This window comes from Lathamus discolor, chromosome 7 (genome assembly GCF_037157495.1).
Source record: "Lathamus discolor isolate bLatDis1 chromosome 7, bLatDis1.hap1, whole genome shotgun sequence".
In the NCBI taxonomy this organism is placed as follows: domain Eukaryota; kingdom Metazoa; phylum Chordata; class Aves; order Psittaciformes; family Psittacidae; genus Lathamus; species Lathamus discolor.
Window position 1 is genome coordinate 10,860,808 of NC_088890.1, and position 22,154 is coordinate 10,882,961.

The following is a 22,154-nucleotide window of genomic DNA, read 5'->3' on the forward strand; positions in this document are numbered from 1 at the left end:
AGGCTTGTTCTATTCCAACCAGACACCCTGCAGCTCTATTTTGGGAGCAAGTCAGAATGATTCAAATATGTATTTTTTTAATATCCATGTGGTACTCCTCTTTTACCCATCCTCTCCCACCCTGTGCCTCACTTGGGAAACTTCTTGAAAATTCACATTTGGTCTATCCTTCTACAGGAGGTGAAATTCCTAGTGACTGGAAAAAGGGAAATATAACCCCCATTTTCAAGAAGGGGAAAATGGAAGGACCCAGGAAACTACAGACCAGTCAGTCTCACCTTTGTGCCTGGCAGGATCATGGAGCAGATTCTCCTGGGAGGCATGCTAAGGCACATGAAAAATGATGAGGTGGTTGGTGACAGCCAACATGGCTCTACCAAGGGCAAATCACACCTGACCAGTTTGGTGGCCTTCTATGATTGGGCTATAGAACTGATGGATACAGGCAAAGCAGTTGATGTCATCTGCCTAGACTTGTGCAACGCGTTTGACACTGTCCAGCATGACATCCTTGTCTCTAAATTGGAGAGACATCAATTTGATAGGTGGACCACTCAGCGGATAAAGAACTGGCTGGATGGCCGCATGCAAAGAGTTGTGGTCAATGGCTCAATGTCCAACTGGAGACAGGTAAAGAGTGATGTCCCTCAGGGATCCGTGTTGGGACCGGTCTTGTTCAACATCTTTGTCGCTGACATGGACAGTGGGATTGAGTGCGCCCTCAGCAAGTTTGCCAATGACACCAAGCTGTGTGGTTCAGTTGATATGCTGGAGGGAAAGGATGGGATCCAGAGGGACTTTGACACACTAATGGTTTAAACTTAAATAGGAGAAGTTCAGGTCAGATATAAGGAAGAAGTTCTTTACTGTGAGGGTGGTGAGGCACTGGACCAGGTTGCCCAGAGAAGTGGTAACTGCTCCATCTCTAGCAGTGTTCAAGGCCAGGTTGGACAGAGCCTTGAGTGGCATGGTTTAGTGTGAGAAGTCCCTGCCCATAGCAGGGGGGCTGGAACTAGATGATCTTGAGGTCCTTTCCAACCCTAACTATTCTATGATCTATCCAAATTCAAAGGTGTGCTAATCACATGGGCATCTAGGCAGGGACAGAGGAGAAAATTTGCATCAACTGAAAAACAGATGCACAGAGCACTGATCCAAAAATGCTTCTGGATGCTCTAAATTCATCTTACAGCATAGTGATGATCTTTCTTCTCGGACACTAAAGGAACTCTAATGGAACGATTTATGCAGCATCAATATATTAAGTAGGTATAGATGTATTTGTTCTCCCTTGGTCTTTTATCTTTCAAACACCATATTGTATCAATACAACAAACCTGACTGGCACCAACACAGAGAGCATGTGGCAAGAACCATAAAAGCAGAGGGAGATTTCTGCTAGAGTTTAATGGATCTGTGAGTATCATTTCTTTGGGAGTATAAAGTAGCCTTTGATACAGCTGAAAAATAGCACATTGCTCCTCAGTACTGCCCAGAACTTGAACCACATCTTCAGAAACCTGGGCAAGAGCCTGCCTGCTTCCAGTTGGAAAAGAAAATGCCAAAAATTTTCTTGTATCATAGACTTCTCTGATTCTTTAAGGATTGGGATTTGCTCTGATAAAGAGCGAACGTGCAGTGAGTTTGTCTCAGAGATGAACCATTAAAGCAATTTCAGGGAAAAGCAGACCTTTAGCGATTCAATTTGTGACACTTGGTGCTACAGAAGCTGTAGGTGAAATTCTACCTGATGAGCTAATATATATATATTGTGTCCCACGTTCCTTGGAGATGCTGCAACATCTTCCCCATTCTCTCCATCCTCAAATTCTACTTCTCCCTGCAGATAAGCCTTCTTTATCACCTCCACCTAGAAAAAAGAGAAACTAGCCAGTAAAGAGAGGCTCAGGCTAAGGCTGGATCTAATAAGGCCAGTATATACTCGGCACTCTTACAGAGGTGAAAGGGAGCTGAGCATATAGATTCAAGAGGAATAATGTGGGCTTATCAACATATTTTGTTGGTAAGTGGGCTTAGGGTAAAACAGGAGACCTGAATTCAGCACCTTCAGCTGAGCTCATTACCACAGGAAACTAAACTTCGTACTCCCCTTCAGGTAATGTGTTCTGGGCCACACTCACCACACACTGCATCATGTTGTGATCTCTGGCCCCTGCCATAACTACGTGCTTAGAGACAAGTCGACAGTGTTCAAGCTGTACTTTGAATCTCCTATTTGTTTTCACCAGTTAACAGATTAACTAGCCCAAAAGCCTGCTACAGGCTGCTGAACAGCTTTTAGGTCACAAGACATTTTCATCTCTCTCTGTCTCCTGTGCAAATAACTTCTGCATGTGGATTCCCAAGTCCCAGGCGATGCTCCTTCCTTGCCTTATGCAGGAACGCTGAATCCTTTCTCTACAGTATTCAGCACGCCTCCCCTAATTGTTTGTGCTGCCTGGGACCTAGGCAGACCTGTGCCCTGTGGACACTGCGTTCCTTCAACCAAATCCTTGAGAGGTCTTCCAGTTGCCCATGATCAATGCAAAGACCTCTTGGAGCACTTCTGGGGTGGACACAGCCCAGTCTCCCCAGTGCTGCTGTACCTGGCTTGAAGGGAGATGGTAGCTCTGGAATGACCCAGGCACTCACCAGCTCTTTGGGCCTCATGTTGTAGAGGATCCTCTCTGCATTCTCACTGTCGTGCCTGCTCTCCATGATTGCCAAGAGCAGTTTTGAAGCATTGTTCTGAAGGAAAAACAATGGCAATCAGTGCCAGAAGTGAAAAAATGAGGGTACCCAGTTTAAACATTGCCATCCCTGCTGTCCAGAACAGCTTTAGATACCCAGTTTCTACAAATACGAGCCACAGGCAAGGCAAATCCCAGCCAGCCACTGCAGGACTCCTACAGCCTCATCTTGCCAAGCACTCAGTCTTCTCTATTACTGAGATATGCAACTTAACAGTGTATTTTACCAGTTTATTTCCCAAACCCAACTTACTGGGAGACATCAAATTAACCTAAGTCAAGGTTTAGACTTCTAAAATGCTGACATTTCAAGCTTGTATGATATTGTTTTGTTTTAAAGATCCTACACCATCACTATAAGCTCTCAACTCCAAAATGGTGCAGCTCAGCTTTAATGAAGATAATGCTGATTAGATCAAAGGACAGCCAAGGCTGAAGACACAGACGTGCTTTGCTGCTTTTAACTGAAAATTACTCTGCAACTTGCTCATGCCAAAAAATAGAGGGAGGAAATGGGAAACTACCACAAGGCACCAGACTACTTTAATACAAACAATTAAGATTAAAATCCATCATGACGGACAATAAAAACCAATAACATATTTAATTTTGAAGGATAATGCTCATTGAGTCTAAAAGCATTTTTTATTTAGAATAATAAAAACCCCACATTACCCATAATAATGGTGTGAGTTGACAACGGAAAACAACTAGACACTGCACTATTTCACAGGACAGTAAGCCAGAAAGGAAATACTTCTAACATATGTTGAAGCAGGAGTGCTTAGTGACTACTGCTGCTAGAAGACAACCTGCTAATGTATCCTGAAACCAGCATTAGGGCTAATTATTTCAGCATTAAACAGCCTTAAAAATTTCTTGATGATTTAACATCAACTGATTAAACAACAGCAATCAAGTATTAGGAAACTAGACATAGCACAGGAAATTTTACTTCCATTGTGTATGTAAAAGCTCTCCAACAACAGAGAAGTTTTCGCTGGCTTTAACAGAAAATTATTTTAGGATTTCTCAGCATATCCCTCCAGTCTGAGAACTGGTGGCTCCATGTTATCATTTAAACGATGAAATACCTGTGACAGCCAATCTTTGGGCACTGCCTCCAGTTCACTGAGGCGTATCATTTTTTGGCACTTATGAATACTGGAGTATAATAAACACCCACATAATTCCAACAATAAAATTGTGTTTCATCTAACTCTTTATGTGGATTGCACAAAGCAGTCACTTGCCTTCAGCTCCAACACAAGGTCCATCCGCTTCTTTCCCAAAGGGTTGATGTCATTGAGAATTAATGCTGTGATGATGTCAATACCGTTGGACTCGTGAGTAGCAATGCAGTTCTGTCCAAAGAAAATTCAAACTTCACTAATTGTCTGCACTAAAAATGCAGCCCAGACTGGTGACCCAGCCAGAAGAGAAGAGTCACCTCTTTCATCACCTCGTAAGCTGTTCGAGATGGATAACTGAACAGAAAACTCCAATCAGTTGAATAACAAAAGATTAAGGCATTTTCTTTCAACCTTTTCCTAACATCAACCATGGTATGTCCTACTGAAACCACCCAGCCTCAGGAAGCAGAAGGCAACACAGTTGATAAACAAAGCATTCACATGCCAAAGCATCCAGGCTGAACACATAGCTAAGGAAGAACACTGTTTTGCTAAGATTAAGGAGAGTTTTCTTTATTTTAGCTGTGCCAATCAACACCTACTTCAGTCCAGTCTAACCAAAGAATGTGAATTCCAGTAAATTTCTTGCTTACCCTTTAACCCTGCTTTTACAATGGTCTATAACTAAAATGTACAAACTGACAGTAGCTTGCTGGCTTCAAAATCCAGAGCTCCGCTCTGTCATTGAGCTCCATGCAAAGATCCATACCTGTATCTAAAGGAAGACTATTTTGGGATAGCTATCTCTTTACTTTGATTTACTCTAGACTTTCAGACTTCATGTGACTCACAGAAACAGATCTAGCAAGAGTCACATTTAGACCAAAGGCAGAAGAAACAGGCCTGACTGCTTGGTGATGCTTCTGTAAAACAGAGTCTTGGGTGACATGGTCTAGCGTGAGGTGTCCCTGCCCATGGCAAGGGGGTTGGAACTAGATGACCCTAAGGTCCTTTCCAACCCTAACTATTCTATGATTCTATAAGATGAAGGGGAAAAGCATGGCCAAGCAGGGCAGCTGCCTCTGCCCTCTGATCCTTCCCGCTGGAGCAAACCATAATTCTTGAGCACTTAAATGCTCCTGCTTATGCCAGTGAAGTGTCCTCCCATATGCCTTGCTGATCACTTCAAGGCACACAGCAGATGAAGACCAGTTGTGGACCAGAAACTGCTTTATCCAATAGGATTATAGCAGTTATTCAGTTATGCCTTCCTGTACACCAGTTACTCAAACCACCACGTTTGCTTTAAAACAGTTACTCCGGCTTGCAGCAGAACATACTGCTGACAGTATGGTTTGGAGGAAGCTGGACAAAGGCTGCTGTTCCACACTTTGGTGGTCCTCACAAACACCCAACCTGTCCTCATTAAGAACCCCTACCACATCCCCATGAAAGTGCACTGACAGCTGGCAGTGACACACACCTGGTTATACACACACAAGACTATGACTGGAAACAACCTCAATGTGCTTACCACCTTCATTAATGAAGCTAAAGAGCTCAACCTTCCCCCATCAGGCTGGGGGGCTGCATTCCTGGTTTCCTTTATCACAGGCAATGGAGCTGGGTTTTAGCAACATTTTAACTATAGAGTTTTTCAAGCACAAAAGTTCCCTGCTCTCCCTGTCAAGTCTAATAAAACAAATTCTAGGAAAGCAAGAAAACCTCTGTTGCTCTGACTGGTTCGACTCCTCAGAGGCGGCCTCAAGAATGAGAAGTTGATTATTATACGTTTATACGGAAAAAATCAAACCAGCCCCTTTGTAGGGCAAGTCAAGTGAGCAGTGTTGCAAGACAACACAAGTATATACTGAGAGCCAAGCCCAGGAGAGCACATGCTGCAGGTGAAGGGAGAAAGGGTGATGCTTTTCACAGCTATGGATGTATTACCTGGTTCTCATGGCAAGGTCCTTGACAGTACTCGGTCAAACTTTCCAGCGTCTGATTGATGAGCGCTACGTTTTTCTCATTTATATACAGACCGAGAAGGCCAAGTCCCCCAGTTGTGCTTCCACAGATGCAGTCCAGAAACTGCAGTGTCTCACACACCAAGTTGTAGTTGGTCTTGTTGTTCTGGCACCGTAGGAAGTTCTGCGAGGAAGCCAGGAAGGAAGGGAGAAAAACCAAACTGATACTTGGACCATAATATTTTATTAAGTTCATCAACCCACAACTGCAGTGCATGGTATACTGCACTGATTTCTGTACAAACAACTTAAGCATCTTTCAGAGCTTGCTTGAGCAGCTTGTTGGCTTCAAGTTTTATAGAAGACAAACAGCAAGAAATAGAGTGCATCCATTAGAGCACTGAAGCGCAACATGGAATCAGCCACTCGCTGGGGATCAGAACTCTCCTGAGCCTGGAAGCTTTCCTTCTAGCATACCTGCTACATTTCACTGCTGACCGTCACTCACAGCTCTCTCCTCCCAAGGCCTTTCTCCAAGGGAGAAGCAGCAATTCCCTGGCTCCACAGTAACACCCTGCACAAAGGGTGAGGGTGTACCTCACTGTATCCCTTGAAAGGGGGCATCTTGAAATGCAATTCTCTCAACTGCATTTCTTCCCACATAATTACTATAATCCCTGCTTGATGCTGCTGATTAGGAGCAGCTCCTCTAATGAAACACCAGATTTACCAGTGTGGTTTAAACATGTTTCCTCTCTCCTGTATTCCAAATGAAAAAAAAAAAAACAACAACCACCAAAACAAAGAACAAGCAATGAACAACAATTCCCCAGTGACTCAGATGCTGTTTGTCAGTGTATTCCCAGCAGCACCCTGTAAAAATGGATGGCCACTACCATTTTCTTTCCCTTGAAGTTTCAGGAGGAGAACTCCTATCTAGCTTAATTCTAGAGAGTTAAAAAATACCTCAAAGGTGAAAAAAACCCCACAGACAAACAAGATGCACAGGACTGTGGAACCACCAAGGTCTTCCCTGCCAGCCTGCAGAGGAGCGCCGTTAACTGATTGACTCCAGTGTCTGCGTCAGACTAGTAAGTCTTTTAAGGCAAAGAGACTGAGAAATTGCCAGATTCAATTGAAAGCTAAGCTAAAAAAAGAAAAGTCTGTCTATGAATGCAGACTAAAGGTGACAGTGATTCAGCACATTTCAGCTGATTGCTCATTTAGTATCCTGACTTTTGATTAACTTGTCAGAATGTAGAAGGTTGATGCTACAAAAATCACAGCTCGTGCCTTCTCTCCAGGAAAAAAAGCAAAAATAATGGACAATATTGAATGTGATTAAAAAAAAATGCTTCCTGGCTGTGGTATGGCATTTATTCTGATTATAGCTAGGTTTATACCAGCCTTTAGCATCTTGATCCAAAGTCAATGAACAGAAAGGGAAGAGGAGGAATGAGGCACAGAAGGACAATGTTAGATGGCTAAACAAGGGGAAGGAAGAAACTGTAGAAAACAAGACCCCACCGCTCTGTGAGAAACTGCCCCAGGGAATGTCTGTTGCTCCTAATTTTCTGTCATCCAGAGCATCTCACTGGCTACAGAGTGGGAGCTCAACTCATCACTATTGAACATGTCATCCTATTGCTTCCAGTGGGAATGAACCCAAGGTCTGTACCACCCCCAAGACCCTGAATTCAGAATAAAGAGTGACAGTGGCAGGTTCAGCTTGAACATATGAAAAACATGCAGCTGGTGGGATCTTCAGGAGAAAAGGAGGGGAAGAGCATCCATACTGCCTGACTTGAAGGAGCTTACATACTCAGTTGAGAAACACTTTCAGATGGGATGAAGTGCACTCAGAGTCAGGCAGTATTTAAACTCCTACCTTTGTGAATAACCGCCTGGAGGTACTCAGCTGACTTCACACTCTGTTCATTTTTAGGGAGCCCAGTCCTCCCCATTTCTGGGACGTGTGACCAGACAGGGCTACACTTGTCAAAGCAGCATCTGCAGCCAGTTCTTAATGCCTCTGCAGCATGTCAGGGTGTTGGGGACTTTGCTTCTCAGTACACAGCCTAAAGCCAAATACCCTTTAAAGCAAACACAATGACTAAAAATAAAATTGGCTTTCAGAATGCTTGCTTGATTTGTTCAAGCAGGGATGAACACTGAGTCCTTGGAAGGAACAGTTCTACCATGTAAGTGGGTAATGCCCCCAAAAGCCTAAATGTTTTCTTTGGACAGTCTTTTGTTTTAGGAGAAATCTGATCCCTAATTCGAAAAACTTTGCAAAAGAAGAACATAAATAAAAAGGTCTTAGTAAAGAGGCATATTTAAATTGTCAGGTTTTTCTTTACAAGCAACCAGGTAAAGCAAAGCATCTTGCACTGAATACAGGCTTGCGCTTTGGTCTTACCAAGTTAGTTCTCACACGTTCTTCTTGCCTAAAACATGGCAAGCTAAACCAGCTCACTTTCTGCATGCAGCAGTAATGCTTCACAAGCCAAATTACTGAAACACCTCCCTGCAGCATGCAGAGCTTTAATGATCTTTACTACTCAGGCTTTGTCTCCAGGGATTACGAATAAAAGCAACAGTCACATCTAACGTTGAAAGTTATACCAATTCTTGCTTTATTTTGCACAAAAGCAGTACTTAACCTACCAATTTAGACCTGTAATCTGAGCATAACTGCCTAGCATACTACCACAATATTTTTATTTCACAGAAATATCACATTCGATAGGAAAAAAAAAAAGAACTGGATCATTATTTTTCCGATGAGTTTGGGATTTTTAAGTGTAACGTTGAAGCTGAAGGCTTCTGGGTATCGCCTGCCCAGGCACTGACTGTGGAAGGAGGGCACTGCTGCCTGCTCTGCAGTGAATTCCTGTTCCACTCCTCCTCACCTCCAGCCAGGGCAGCTCCTACTCAGAGCCAAGTGTTTGCTGGATGCTTCCCGCACCTTGTCATGAGTTCAGTTCTTGTGACTGGTTCCGTAGTACACAGCGACAGCGTCATTCAGAAAGGAGACAGCACAGAAAAGACCTCCTGAGGAAACCAGTGGGGGCTGTAGCCCAGTCAAAGCAGATCAGACAACAAAAGCTGGCTACAGAGCCACGACAGCTTTGCTTTCAAGGCTGAGCTCTCGCACTGAATCAGAGGTCAAACCTAAAGCAAATTTAGTTAAGAGCACCCAAGTATCTGTGTGCTGAGAGAGAAACAGAAATACCAAGAGTACTCCACAGCAAAACCTGATTTCAGCCTGAAGGGGGTAAGGAAACACACTTGTGTCCACCCATTTGTCTCAGTCCTTGCAATAATTTGAAGAAGATTTTGCAACTCCTCCTCCTCCAGACCCATGGAGTAAGCTGGAGGTGGACAGCACCCTGACTGTCTGCAATGCAGAACAAACTGCAGCTTTATCTGCCAAGGGAACACTTGAGTGATGCAAAAGGCATGGTATTGCAACTCCCTAAGCCATTTCAGGAAGACTTCCTCCTCATCCAAAACACATACTGACTCTTACAGCCATGACTTGCATTTTCTTGGGTTTGCACATCATCAAGCTACTCACAATGGCTAACAGCTTGTAAAACACTTGGTTTGATAAAGCTACAACTGCACTGGGCAGGTGATTCCTATTCGCTTTAACTCAAACCTAACTTGAGAATTCCTCAGGCCAGTTTGTGCACTGGCTTGAATCCAATTTTGCTCCTATAGCCCTCAGTGCCTAGCCAAAAACAGCAGCAGTAAAGGATCATGTGTGTGCGGTTTGGACTACTGCCACATAAAACTGCGTCCTGCTTGTCTCCGACATTGCTAACGGCATGAAAATTGTTTGGCAAAACAAGGATCAAATAGTTTTTTGAGAGAGTGAGGAGAAACCCTGATGCATGGAACCTCGGCACCTATGAAATGCTATCAGAAGTACACGTTCATGGCACAGGAACATTACCATACAGATTTGATTTCATATATTGCCAGCAGCGGGGCATTCCAGTTCAGTGGAAGTGATTTGGCAGGTCTGAAAAGCACTCATGCAGGGTCCTACACTTCTGGAGTGCTGTATAACAATATGCAATCAAGGCAATTATCCCTCCTTTATGACTGCATTTAGTACATTGTACTGCATCTCACTAGCTCCTCGCCTCCAATTCTAATCCAGCGGCAGTGGTAATGCTGAATAAAAATCATCTTAATTGCTGTCCATTTGTAAGCAAAAATCTTACCTCCTGCAGAGGCACACGCTAGATAAGATTACCAACATACAAGATCTGCGCTCGCTATTTTAAATCATACAAACACATCTTGGAGTATCACAGGACTGATGAGGTTGGAAGGGATCTTTGGAAAATCCAACCCCAATCGCCATGCCATGAGGCATCATTGAGCAAAGTCTGGCTCCATCCTCTTCACATCCCCCTATCAGGTATTTGTACACACGGGTGAGATATCCCAAGCTTTTTCCTCTCCTGCCTGACCTCTCCCAGCTCTATCTGTCTCTCCTTGACCATCAGATGCTCTGGTCCCTTAGCTACCTACAGTTTGTGAAGGCTGGTCTTAATCGGCAGAGAGCAAGGAGACCTGCATTCAGCAGCAGACCCATGCTCTCCATAGTCTCCTTCTGCTGTGGGTACAACCTAAACCTTTCTTGTTGCCCTTCATGTCCCTCACCACATTCAACTCCAGCTAAGGCTTTTTTGACACCATCACCGTTTGTTCAGCTCCATGCACATGAACAGATCCATGAAAACCCGTTGAGAAGCGGCTCACTGGAAAGCAGTGTGATTCCTATTCACTTCTAACTCAAATCTAACTTACGCAATTCCAGAAGACGCACAGCTTCCAGAATAGGTCTGGAATGCATATGGTTGATTGCTGCTGGAACCAAAGTCCCAACACTCTCTTTATTTTTCTATATGACTTATTTTCTTTCCTCTGTCAAAAGTAGATCAGTAACTTGACAGCAGAACACTTGCTTGCTTTAAGGACGTACTTTTAAAAAGCCGTGTCGGGTGTTCATCCCACACCATCTTTCACATATATTGAAAATACCGCTGAACATCAGATAACTGGACTTTCCTGTATTTGCCCCTCAAGATATAAACACACTTTTTTTCTGGCTAAAGAAAATAGTTGGGCATGTATCAATTTAAAAAGACAGGATTAATGAGACTGATGGGAACGGCAGTGACTGCATGAAGCGACACGAGCACGGCTGCTCACGGGGCCAGACTGTACCTGCAAATCCCGATTGTGGTTTTCACAGAGCAGCTGCAAGAACCGGAGGATGGGTTGCATTATTGAGATCACAGCACTCATCTCCAGGTCATCTTTGCTCTTGTCTGCTGCAGACTGTGCTCCTTCTCCTGCCGAATAATGGTCATCAGGATCAGCCTCCCTCCGGTAAGTGTTGTAAGCCTTTTTTGTAGCTGCAGAGGCCTCCAGTAACTGATCCCGCACTTCCTCGGTAATTTGGCTCATCGGTTCTCTCACTACAACACACAAGAACAGCTCTTCCTTAGGCAAAATGAATAAAGGGGACCAGAAAAATCTATTCACACATTTCCCGCTAGTTTCACACGCAGGCCAGCTATTCATCACCAGTTCTTTTTGTAAGTATGTTTAGTGTGATGTGAGGGTCTCGAGTTTAGAAGGGTATCATGTCACATTCTTTGCACCTTTTATGCGAACCACATTAAAGTTACAAATTCTGGTATTAATTGGTTAGGGTGCACACATCTAGAACTATCAGGAGTTACAATAAAAGGACCTGCTATCAAAGAAAAATAGGATTTCTCCACTTATTGTTAGAGAAGGCACTGACCACAACCCACAGTCCAGGGTCGTTATTACGGATCAGATTTGGGCAGCTTGTCACGATAGACAAGGTGGCAGAGTCTCATCTCAAATACTTTTCATCATTTCAATAGCACAATCTCACAAATGGATGAAGAGGGGATGAAGCTCTTGAAATCCTGAGCCAGGGCACCACTGATCTCTGAACTTTGTTCTGTGGGATCAGAGATCAGAGCATTATTGCAGCAACTGAACTGAGTTCAAAACACAGTATTTTACTCCCTTGTCACTTCAGAAACGATCAAGCAGGGACTACCTCTTTTCCTGTTCGGTACATCTCTGTCTGAGTCTTCATCCTTCTTTTTATTTCCTAAGTCACTAGTGTTGACTGTGACAGTAGCCTTGATTTCTTGCTGTGCCACTTTCATGCGATCATAAAAAACCTTAAAGAACTTTTCAGATTTCTTATCTTCTGTCAGTCGGCAGAAAAATGAATGCTACAAGGGAAAATGAAAAAGGTTGGCATCTTCATACACAGGTTGGAATACAGATTGTTTCACCTTTCTGCACTGCGCGATGTCCTGAAGGACTGGGAGGTTAATTAGTTCTCAGTAAACTGAAACCTGGAGCAATGGAAACTTGTATTTTATTGTTAAGGAAGCCCAAGTGTCTCAGCTACATTAACTTCCTTATTATCAACTTGCAAATATGTTTTTAAGGAGAAGCAAGTGCAATAAATCATGCCAGCCCTAATACATCTAGGCAGCGCACTCTCAACAACATAATTAAGGTAAGTACAATGAATTAAGGTAACGACAATGGAATGATCTATAATTTGATTCTCAGTTCAGAAAAGCACGTGAGCAAAATACAGAGGAAGAAGAACTGTCCTGCCTTCCTGCCCTCAAATCTAAGGGACTATGACTCATAACATGCCATAGTAAATGTTAATCACAGTCCAAAACCGCACTAACAGGGCAATGTAGTGAGGGACATTTTATGCTAAGTTTCCAGTGCCCCGTCTGTAGCAGACATCTTAAAGCTCCTTTAAATTCCTACTCTAATACATCTTTAAGTGACAGAAAAGCTCAAAGCACCAACCACTTGTAAGAAGGTTTATTAGTGTTATTCTGCCCATATGTGCGCAGAGGCAGAAAGTTCTTCCTAAAATTGAGGAGAATACAAATCATGTACAGGTCAAAAAGAAGCCACCACAGTGAGTGATCAGACGGTTCTTGATGAAACCAATATGCTGTTACATAAATCAGGACCAGAGCTTAAACACGACTGAAGGATGAACTTGTAAGTGGGTCACCTTATGCAGAGTATTATGAAATTAGTTAGCATTCTGCAGCAGCTCACGATCCAACAGCTTTACATGATGAATAGGAATGAAGCTTGATTTATTGAAAAAAAACAAATTAAAATGGGAATAGCAATATATCCTGTCTGCTTTCCTGCGAAGCTGAGTGCACAAGGCTGTCTCTGGTACGCCTGCCTTTGATCACTCCCAAGCAGCTACAGTCAGAACAGCACTGAATGACTTTGAAACACTAATAAAGTTGCATCTTTGATTACAGACAGCAGAAGAGCACTACTATTTAAAGAAGCTGGTCAATATTCACATGAGATATCCCTCCCACCACTGCAACACCTTCTACCTGCCCAGAGCATCTCAGGTAAAGAGTTCCTTCTTACTTCTACCAATTAGCAGAGAGGAGGGAAAGGAGAAGGACCTAACATGGACATCACACCTCTGCACTGCCAGCCACACTGGTACCTCCTCCTGACATCCACTTATACAGTCTGTAAACCAGATACATCAGGGCACTGGAAGAGGTGCCTTCTTCCGAAAGCTGTTGCTACAGAAACATTGCTGGGCCTTGTGATATGATACAAGATAATATGGGTGCCCAATTCATTTAGTAGTATTTAGTAGTATCATTTAGTAATTATTCTCTAGTTCAATGCTTTACATAAAGAATGTTTATGTTTTCTTATTAATTATAACCAAATAAAAGCATCCTTTGTCTGAATGACAGTTTGCTTATCCAGATATTTTTCAGTTCCAAACTTGTTCTTTCACCCGCCCAGACCTAATGGACAGAATGCTATCAAACTATGATCATAACCCAGAAACATGTTGATATAGTTTCCCTGAGCTGCTGACCAATAACCAAACCCATGGCTGGGTTATCTGGACAGCCAACACATCTAAGCACAGTCTGTTACTTGGTAGCTACAAGTACAGATGGAGGAATGCATCCAAGCTGTATCTTGAAAATTTTACTCTCCCAGTACTATGAAATGAGAATACCTATAATAATATTTTACAGCTAGACCAGTGTAACCCATCAGTTCTAGAAAGAGCAACCATCTTCTGAAACAATACCATGGTCTGCTTATCAGGCGAGCGATAGCTCTCACCTGGCTGCACATCTCAAGAGCCTGGTACAGGAGGAGTTTCCCTGTAATGAAGCAGTGTTGAAGGAAAAGGGTTTTTTTAGATGAACCGCACTGAAGAAATACCTTGTATGCGAGTAATTGTTAGGTGCTGACAGGCTTGATTTCTGTCGTCTTTTCAGGCTTCTTTAACTGACTTTCCACTGCACTTCAGAGAAAAAACCCAAATGAAACGAACATTTCCAGTAAAGCTTTCTTGTACGTGCTCTGCATACATTCAATGGTTGTCACAAAAGGATTGTTTCAGTTGAGGTCAGCATGCCTAACACCTTCACACATATGAATGTACCACATGCCAGCTATCAAAGACACTGTATTTTAAGAGGTGTCATCTTGCATGTTGCACTTGAGCAGGTAACTGGTGGTGATAATTATGACAGAAGTCCTAAAATTTATTTACAGATATAGCCCTAAAGCAAAAAAAAAAAAAAAAAAAAAAAAAGAAAAAGAAAAAATAAAGACAAAAATCTCCCTTTTAAGAATGGAAATAGAGTGGCCATTTTAGAATACCATATGCTAGGATCCTGGCTTGCACATAAACATTGAACAAGCAGGACTGCTGAAAGAACAAGCATGCCAGGAGAGCAGCTTGGGACAAGGAGAACAGCAAACCTCTACACCTGTAGATGGTTTTGAAGAACAGTGCTTTTAATGTACCACTGACACAGCAGCATTTGACATCAGCCGTCCTTTTGAGGGGCCCCTAACCCACAAGCCAAGTGTCTCACAGCAAGACGGAGCGCTCCCCTCAACATGCACCAGGCAGAGAAGCCCAAGCTGGCTCTTCATCTCCAGACAGACCCTGCCGATTCAGCCACCACCAAGCTGAGACTTGAGATCTAGAAACCCACTGTAAGGCAGGGAATGGTGACCCCTAACATACCAGTACATGGACGGTACCTGGCTCTCCCAGTATGAGGTACCAAAGGAAATGATACCCAGAAGAAAAGTGAAGATAAGAGCTTCATCTTATCCCCAGGATGCTGGTGGTGGACCAATTGCCTGCTCTTGTTAGAGAATGAATGTTAAAATCATGCAGCATGAAACTTTTATCTCAACTGTGTTTTGTTAATGACTTATTATTGCCATCAAACAAGAGACACCACATGACACACAAGATCATGAGGTTTCCTTCATGCATGCCAGGTTCAGCAAACAGCTTTACAACTACACGTACCTCAGTGACACGCAATACATCTCCAGAGCACAGCAACCAGCTGATTAAATGAACCAAGACTCCTCTGATGCGAGGATATCAGAGATAACGTGATTGCAATTAATTACATAGCCACAGAATGAAAGAAACTCAAAAACATCCACATGTGACATGCACAGGCTTCTAACGTGACAGCCACGCTCACCACGCGCAGGACACCATGCTTAGTTCTCAACCCTTTTTAAAGGCAGAGCAACCACCACCTACACAGACTCATTCAAAACTAACATGGGGCAACTGAAAGAGCTTTGTTAAGAGACAAAAGGGGAAAATCTTCTTGCACAAGGTTCGCAAGTTCAAACTCTTGCAGTGGCTGGAGAATATTTATGTATTTTTGTGGTGCACTGTTTCCATACAGGTAGGAAGCACTAGGCAAGCAGCAGTATGCTGATTATTTTACAGGCATATACATGAAGCCTTACGATGAGCCTGAATTTGTTTTGAGGGGATGGAATAACAACCACCCAGTATGGGCATTGCATACCTGCAAAGCTAGCAACAATCTGGAGATTCCTTCTCTCCAGACATCAAAAGTGGTTTATTAAAATACCACAGAGTAAAATAATTAATAACACCAGGTACGAGGAAACATATGGAATAACCTCCTCTTCCTTCTCCTCTCCATCACCCAACTCTGCTCCTAAAGAAATCCAACCACACACCTCATGCACGGCAGAATACACCCCTTACACCTTTTCCCCTCTATCACACTGCTTCTGAGTCAAAGGATGATGGTAAGGAAGTACCATTACCATACCATCTATGACTTGATTTCCCTGGTCCATGCAAAATACATTGCAGAAGAGAAGCTGCGAACCAAGTGACTAATTTCACTAGAAAATAAATCGAAGACCAAGTTCAAACTGTAGCACACTGATCAGCTACAGCCTGGCCTGCCCTTGAGCACTATCACCTCTTCGCTCTCACTCATTAACTAAGCCCAAAGCTGTGTTTAAGTAATGTATCTTCTTCAGAAAAGCAACCTAATCCTTCTTCAGGAGGCATGAGAGATGATAAACCAGGTCTGTCTGGAATCTGTCCCAGTGATTAATAACTGTTAGAAGCATGTGATTGAGCTCCTTAGTATGTCACAAACTTCCAGTCACTGAGTTTTTAAATGTCTCTTCTGTAGTTATCTCCAGGAACTTGGCATCCTCTCCCTTTCCAATTATTTACATACACTGTTAAATCTGTACCTACCTTGTTTGCTAATCTGAATATACTATTTTTGCTTGCTGTTAATTCAAATTCATACAATTTTCTGTGGCTATTATTTTCTGGCACGTTCTTAAATATTGCAGATCATGAAAAATGCAGATTGCAGAATCACATTAAAAAAGATAATAAAAAAATCAGCAAGGCATGGGCACATTTCCACTTCATCTCTTCTCCCTGCCTGCCTTGCCTTCCAAGACCTTTGACATATACAGTGTACATAATATACATAGTTTCTGATGACGAGTGGAAGAGCAGGTCAGCCTAACTACCCAGCAGTTCAGGGCAGTGGGATTACAGAGGCAGGATAACCCCACAGCATGGACAAATACTCCTCACCAGGTCTCATGCACCAGAAAATCGGTGGCAAACTTCTTTTTAACCAGCAGAGCTGTCATCTGCCCTTGGGAGAGTGAAGCCATAAATGCAGCAGAACAACACCTTTATGTAAGGTGTACAGGGTGCAGACCCAGCTAACTAATCACAGAATCACAGAACAGTTTGGGTTGAAGGGACCTTTAAAGATCATCCAGTTCCAACCCCCTGCCATGGGCAGGGACACCTTCCTCTAGAGCAGGTTGCTCCAAGGGCTGTCCAACCTGGCCTTGAACACTGCCAGGGATGGGGCAGCCACAGCTTCTCTGGGCACCCTGTGCCAGCGCCTCAGCACCCTCACAGAGGGGAGTATTTTCCTAATCTCCTCTGTCAGTTTGAAGCCATTCCCCTTGTCCTGTCCCTGCATGCCCTTGTCAAGTTCCTCTCCGTATTTCATTGTCCCCCTTTAGGCACCAGAAGACTGTTAGAAGGTGTCCCCTAATCCTTCTCTTTCCCCAGGCTGAATAATCCACTACACATTTAACTACCCTACAATAAATTTAACAATGAGTGAGTCTACACCCAGTGTAGGATTATTAAATGGGGGTGTAAGGAGTGGGGGAAGAGAGGAACCAGCTGAAAGCAGCTTATTCCCAGCTCTCGCCTTTGAAAAGCTTATCCAGTTTTGCCTCTGTGTGCTGTCACCTTTATTGGGAACAGCCTCCCCTACACTGTTACCTGTTAGCTGCATCCGCCCTGAAGTCACAACTGTTTTGCCAACTGAGAAAAGGAACAGCCATTCACTTGTTTTATATTGAAAAGCTTCACTTTCCACCCCAGACTCCGTAATTACAGGCTGGACAGCATGCCCCGAGTGATCGCATTGTGAGAAATATAGCTAAAAACCTCTCAGCAAGCCCTGGGTTGAAGATGCATCTGCTCTGATGCGTGCTTCCTCCTGCACGAAGGGTGGCCTAATTTTAGGCAAGCATTTGGCTGCAGAACCCAAACAGAGATTGCCATCATGCCGCAGAGGACAGAGCATTTGCTGGACCACACCCTCTGTAATTCAGGGAGCTGTTTCAACAGACCACAGCCCCTGAGCCCTGCCAGACCATCCCCACCAGATCCCACAGAATTCCCCAGGAAAGCAAACGTTTGATTACCAATAAACGAGGGAAAGCAAAGCCCCAGCAAATACCTCACAAATTAAAGCAAACTGCTCTCATCTCCCTCCCCATTTCTCTAATGCCAGCGAACAGAAAATACCCCGTGAGCTTGACTTTGCCAGGGATATTTCGAAGAGGAAAGTCCCTCCAGATACAAGAGAAAGAGCAGCTACCTGGCTTCAGCTCAGGACATTTTATTCCAACACAGAAATTATTATGGGGATGTTAACTCGCTTGGGTTATCCGCACAGGCTGCCAGCATAAACTAATGCAAAACTTCTGTGCTACTTCATGCTTGCGGAAAGAGCCTGCCACCCCCGTATGGTTGTTTCTAGCTGGACTACTTCAAAGCAGCCACATTTTGAGGGGAACAGCACTGCTAACACAAGCACCGAATTGAGTACAAATGCCAACCCTTTCCATTCTGCCTAAACATATTGCAAGGGCTTAAACTGCAGGGAATTCAAACCCAACTTTGCGTTCTCTCCCCCTCATTTATTTCTTTTAAATATCGCTGATTCCTCTCTTTTCTTGAAATCTTTCATATGTCCTGGCTCCCTAAAGATCCATCACTCTGGGGCGTGAGTGATAGATATCATTAGTCTTGCATAGCTTAAGGAAACGGCAGCTGAAGTATTTTGTGCTGAACATACTTCACAGTTTGAAGTAAACCCATAAGGAAAATCTGCCAGAACACCTCAATTGCCTGTTCCTTTTGCAAACTGTAAAATAAACTTTGTCCTGAAAGCAGAAGGGGGACTTCCCAGCTCTGTTTCTCACAAATAAGACAAACACTGTCTCTGCCATGGGCATCCACACAGCATCCTCCAAGGCTCTGCTCTGTGCTGGAGATTCCTCCCCACCTTCCGGAGGATGTTTCTGGAGAGGTACAAGCATACACAGACTATCCCATGGAATCACTCATCCTTCCCAACCAGATTCAAGTAAAAGCAGCCGTAGAATTATACCACTTGATTTGGAAAGAGCCTGTACAGCCTACATGTTCTCCTACTGCACCTAAAACCTGGATGCAATTTGAAGTCATTTCACAAAAAGGAAAGTAAGAATAAACCTCCCGGAGATCGGTCCCCTTGTGCCCTTCCAGAGCCAGCACAAAACCCACAGGACAGGGAAGCGGCACTGGGTGAGCACCAGAAGGTTAAGGCACACTGGGGGAACGACAGGTAGAAACGTGACTGTGGGGTTCAGGGTTTAAATCCCCCCGCAGACAGAGCAGATGGCTTTCACAGCGTGGGAGACTTGGGGGCCTGACCTGCTTTCAGCACAGAGTCTTATTTGAGTTCCTCCAGCATACATGTGGGAGCACGCACCGGCTGGGTCACTCAGTTAATCTGTGCAAGGCTCTTGCATGGCAGGAGCATGAATCCCACTTCCTTACCGAACCAGCGAGCGCTGTGTAGGTGTGAGAAACAAGGAAGTCTGCAGACTCCCCAAAAGGAAAGGGGAGGGGGGGGGGGGGGAGAGGTGTAAGATCTTCTTGAGAGACAGAGGAATTAAAGAAAACCATAGCAACAAGTCAGTCCACCTACCCAAACCACCCACCCACCACCAGTTTCATTTGCTGACGCACTTCAAAAACAAGCTGGCTCCTACCCGCTCTGGAAGGTGAGCAAGCCCTGAGAGCTCATTAAATTCCCTTCTCAGCCACTCTTGTATGCCTGCAGCTAGTGAGCAAGTGGGATATAAATAGAAGTTATATAACACGGCTTTGTTGATTCCTGTGCTCACCAAAAAAAAAAAAAAAAATAAAAAAAAAAAGAAAAAAAAAAAGGCAGCCTGACCTTGTTTTTCTGAGCAGCCTCTGCCTGCTCCTGGAGGAGCCAGTCCTGCTAGGGAGCATCCCCTAAGTTTACCTTGGACCTGCATTCCACTGAGAGGAACAGGGAGCATTAGCCATTTACATTCCCCCGCCTTCCACCGCCAGGATCACACCAAGAGGACTGGCATATGAGAGGTCCGTGGTGCCCAATGACCAGGAATGATACAAGGCTACAGAGGCCAGAAGACAAGTAACATAGGTGAACCTTGATGTAGCACCTTTCCTCCTTTTTCCTCCCAATATACTGCTCAATTGCACAGACAGGTACCTCAAAATCTTAGCCTAAAACCTCCCTTTAAGCAAAAAGAATGAAAAATGCTATGAAACAGGAATATTGATGCCCCAATACGCTTCACTAAGTAGCACCAGCTGCAGCTCAAGTGCTCAATACTATCTTATCATTACCATCTGACCTCATCCACCCTGTTCTCAATCTCACCTATGCATCTTACTGCCCTCAAAACCAATGAAATCCTCTCTGCAGGAATATCTCCTCACAGCTTCTGGCTCTGTCTCTCCATGCATTATTAGCAGGGATTGTCTGTTTGTAACATGGTGGTATCTAAGGGCTAAGAGAGATTGAGACCTCACTGTGCTTAATACATTATAAAACACAAGAAAGAGACAGTGTGCTCCTATGGGCTCACCATCCTGAGTCTCCTCACGTGCTGCGGATCAACAGAGCATCAGTAGATAGATCTCCTCACTGCTGACTTAATCAATAGCGCAGGGTGTGTGCCTTGTTTTGAAAGTAACTGCTATGAGGGAGAGGCTAGATTTGCAGTGGGCTTCATTTGGAGAGGGCTCTCTTTCACAGAAGGGCAAGACCTCTGCCCACAGCTGAACATGACGGTTGATGTAGGTCCTTATCAACATGTATGTTTTTATTTTCATGTCATGTTCGGAAGTAACATACTCAGAAAATACAAAAAGAAAAGGTTTATTTTGACTTGAGAAAAACCTCACTACAATGGTGAAAGGCACAGGTGATTACTTAATACATGCTGACAGCTTGCTGGTTTTGCATTAGTTTGCTAAACACGTATTATTAAAACAATGTAAAGAAGAGAGAACATCCTATAGCAAAGAATTCTGCCTGTTACAAACAAAAAGCAGAAACTAAGATACTTTATCAACAACCAAAAGTTCAAGCGCTATTTCCAAAAGTTCAGCGATCCAAAGATATCCCTGCCTCTGAAGCATTTACCATCACGTCTGATCTTGCATGCTCCAAGATTATCTGTGACCGTTGCAAAGTCTGTAAGCGGTAAGCCTGGTTTAAAAAGCCCAAACCACAAACCCTAACGCACTGAAGTGCTGTGTCACTGAATTACATTTATCACCAGTACTTTCATAACATTCTGAAAAATTTTCTTCCAGTTCTGAAGGGCAATTGCAGTCATGGAGAAAAATACAGTAAGAATTTCGGCAACCCAATAGGACAGGACAAATTTAGGCCAACAGGGAAAGGGGAAAAAAATAAGGCAGGTTGACTGGCAGGTTCCAGCTTGTTGATCTTTCCAGCATCACTTATCCTTCCATTTTTGTCACAGTATGTCACAACCAACACTACAGCAAGCTGAAGGACACAGATCTCTCTGAAGGTTACTGCTCCCTCAAAACCCAAGGGCTGCAGCAGACGATGGCAGAAACGAGACCCATCTTCCCACTGGCCAGGCAGCACTCAAGTTCATCTGGCTTCTGTGCCCCTCCTGTGTGCCAGAAAGACATGCAAGAATTGGACAGCTCTGGACTGAAGTCCTTCTGTGCATCAATTCCACAATTATTTAGTAGCTATCGATCATCACTGGACAGTCGGAAGTACGGAGATCAGCAAGGGAGAGCGTAATTCAACATGTTGGAATTTTACTGGTAGCAGTGCATGAGGAGAAACGTCAACTAAGTTCAAGTTCTTGTACGATGCAAGAACTTGAGAGACAGGATAGTTGCATTAGTCCAGCATTTTACCTGCACCCTTACTTCCTATTAAACCAGACTAATGAATAGCTGGCTGCTGTGATTCCTCGTGTCCCCCTTGTTCAGAGCCCGCCACAGCATTTCTGCAACAGGCAGCACGGTACCACACGGCCACAGCCCCTAACCCTGACGAGCACTCAAAAGAGAGCACACAACATGCATGGCTCTTCTTTGTAGGCTGAAGTGCTCTGCAAGTTAAAGCAACTTGAAGCCATGCAGCTTTTTGTACAGTCACATCTCAAAGGAGCCTAACTCGCATACTGTGAGCTCCAAACATTGGGCTCATCACAACACTGACTTGCTG

The 22,154-nt window shown here is 43.9% G+C and overlaps 1 protein-coding gene across 4 annotated transcripts in view; it reads right to left on the reverse strand.

The window, feature by feature from the left end:
* Positions 1-22,154, reverse strand: part of ITPR1 (inositol 1,4,5-trisphosphate receptor type 1) — a 179,545-nt gene that overhangs the window by 35,215 nt on the left and 122,176 nt on the right. For all 4 annotated transcript variants that reach the window (XM_065687507.1, XM_065687506.1, XM_065687505.1 and 1 more), the window contains 6 exons: positions 11,972-12,152; positions 11,098-11,351; positions 5,834-6,034; positions 4,004-4,114; positions 2,653-2,748; positions 1,748-1,870 (listed from right to left, as the gene is read on the reverse strand). In XM_065687507.1, coding sequence (XP_065543579.1) covers positions 1,748-1,870; positions 2,653-2,748; positions 4,004-4,114; positions 5,834-6,034; positions 11,098-11,351; positions 11,972-12,152 — 966 coding nt within the window. The remainder of the gene's footprint in view (positions 1-1,747; positions 1,871-2,652; positions 2,749-4,003; positions 4,115-5,833; positions 6,035-11,097; positions 11,352-11,971; positions 12,153-22,154) is intronic.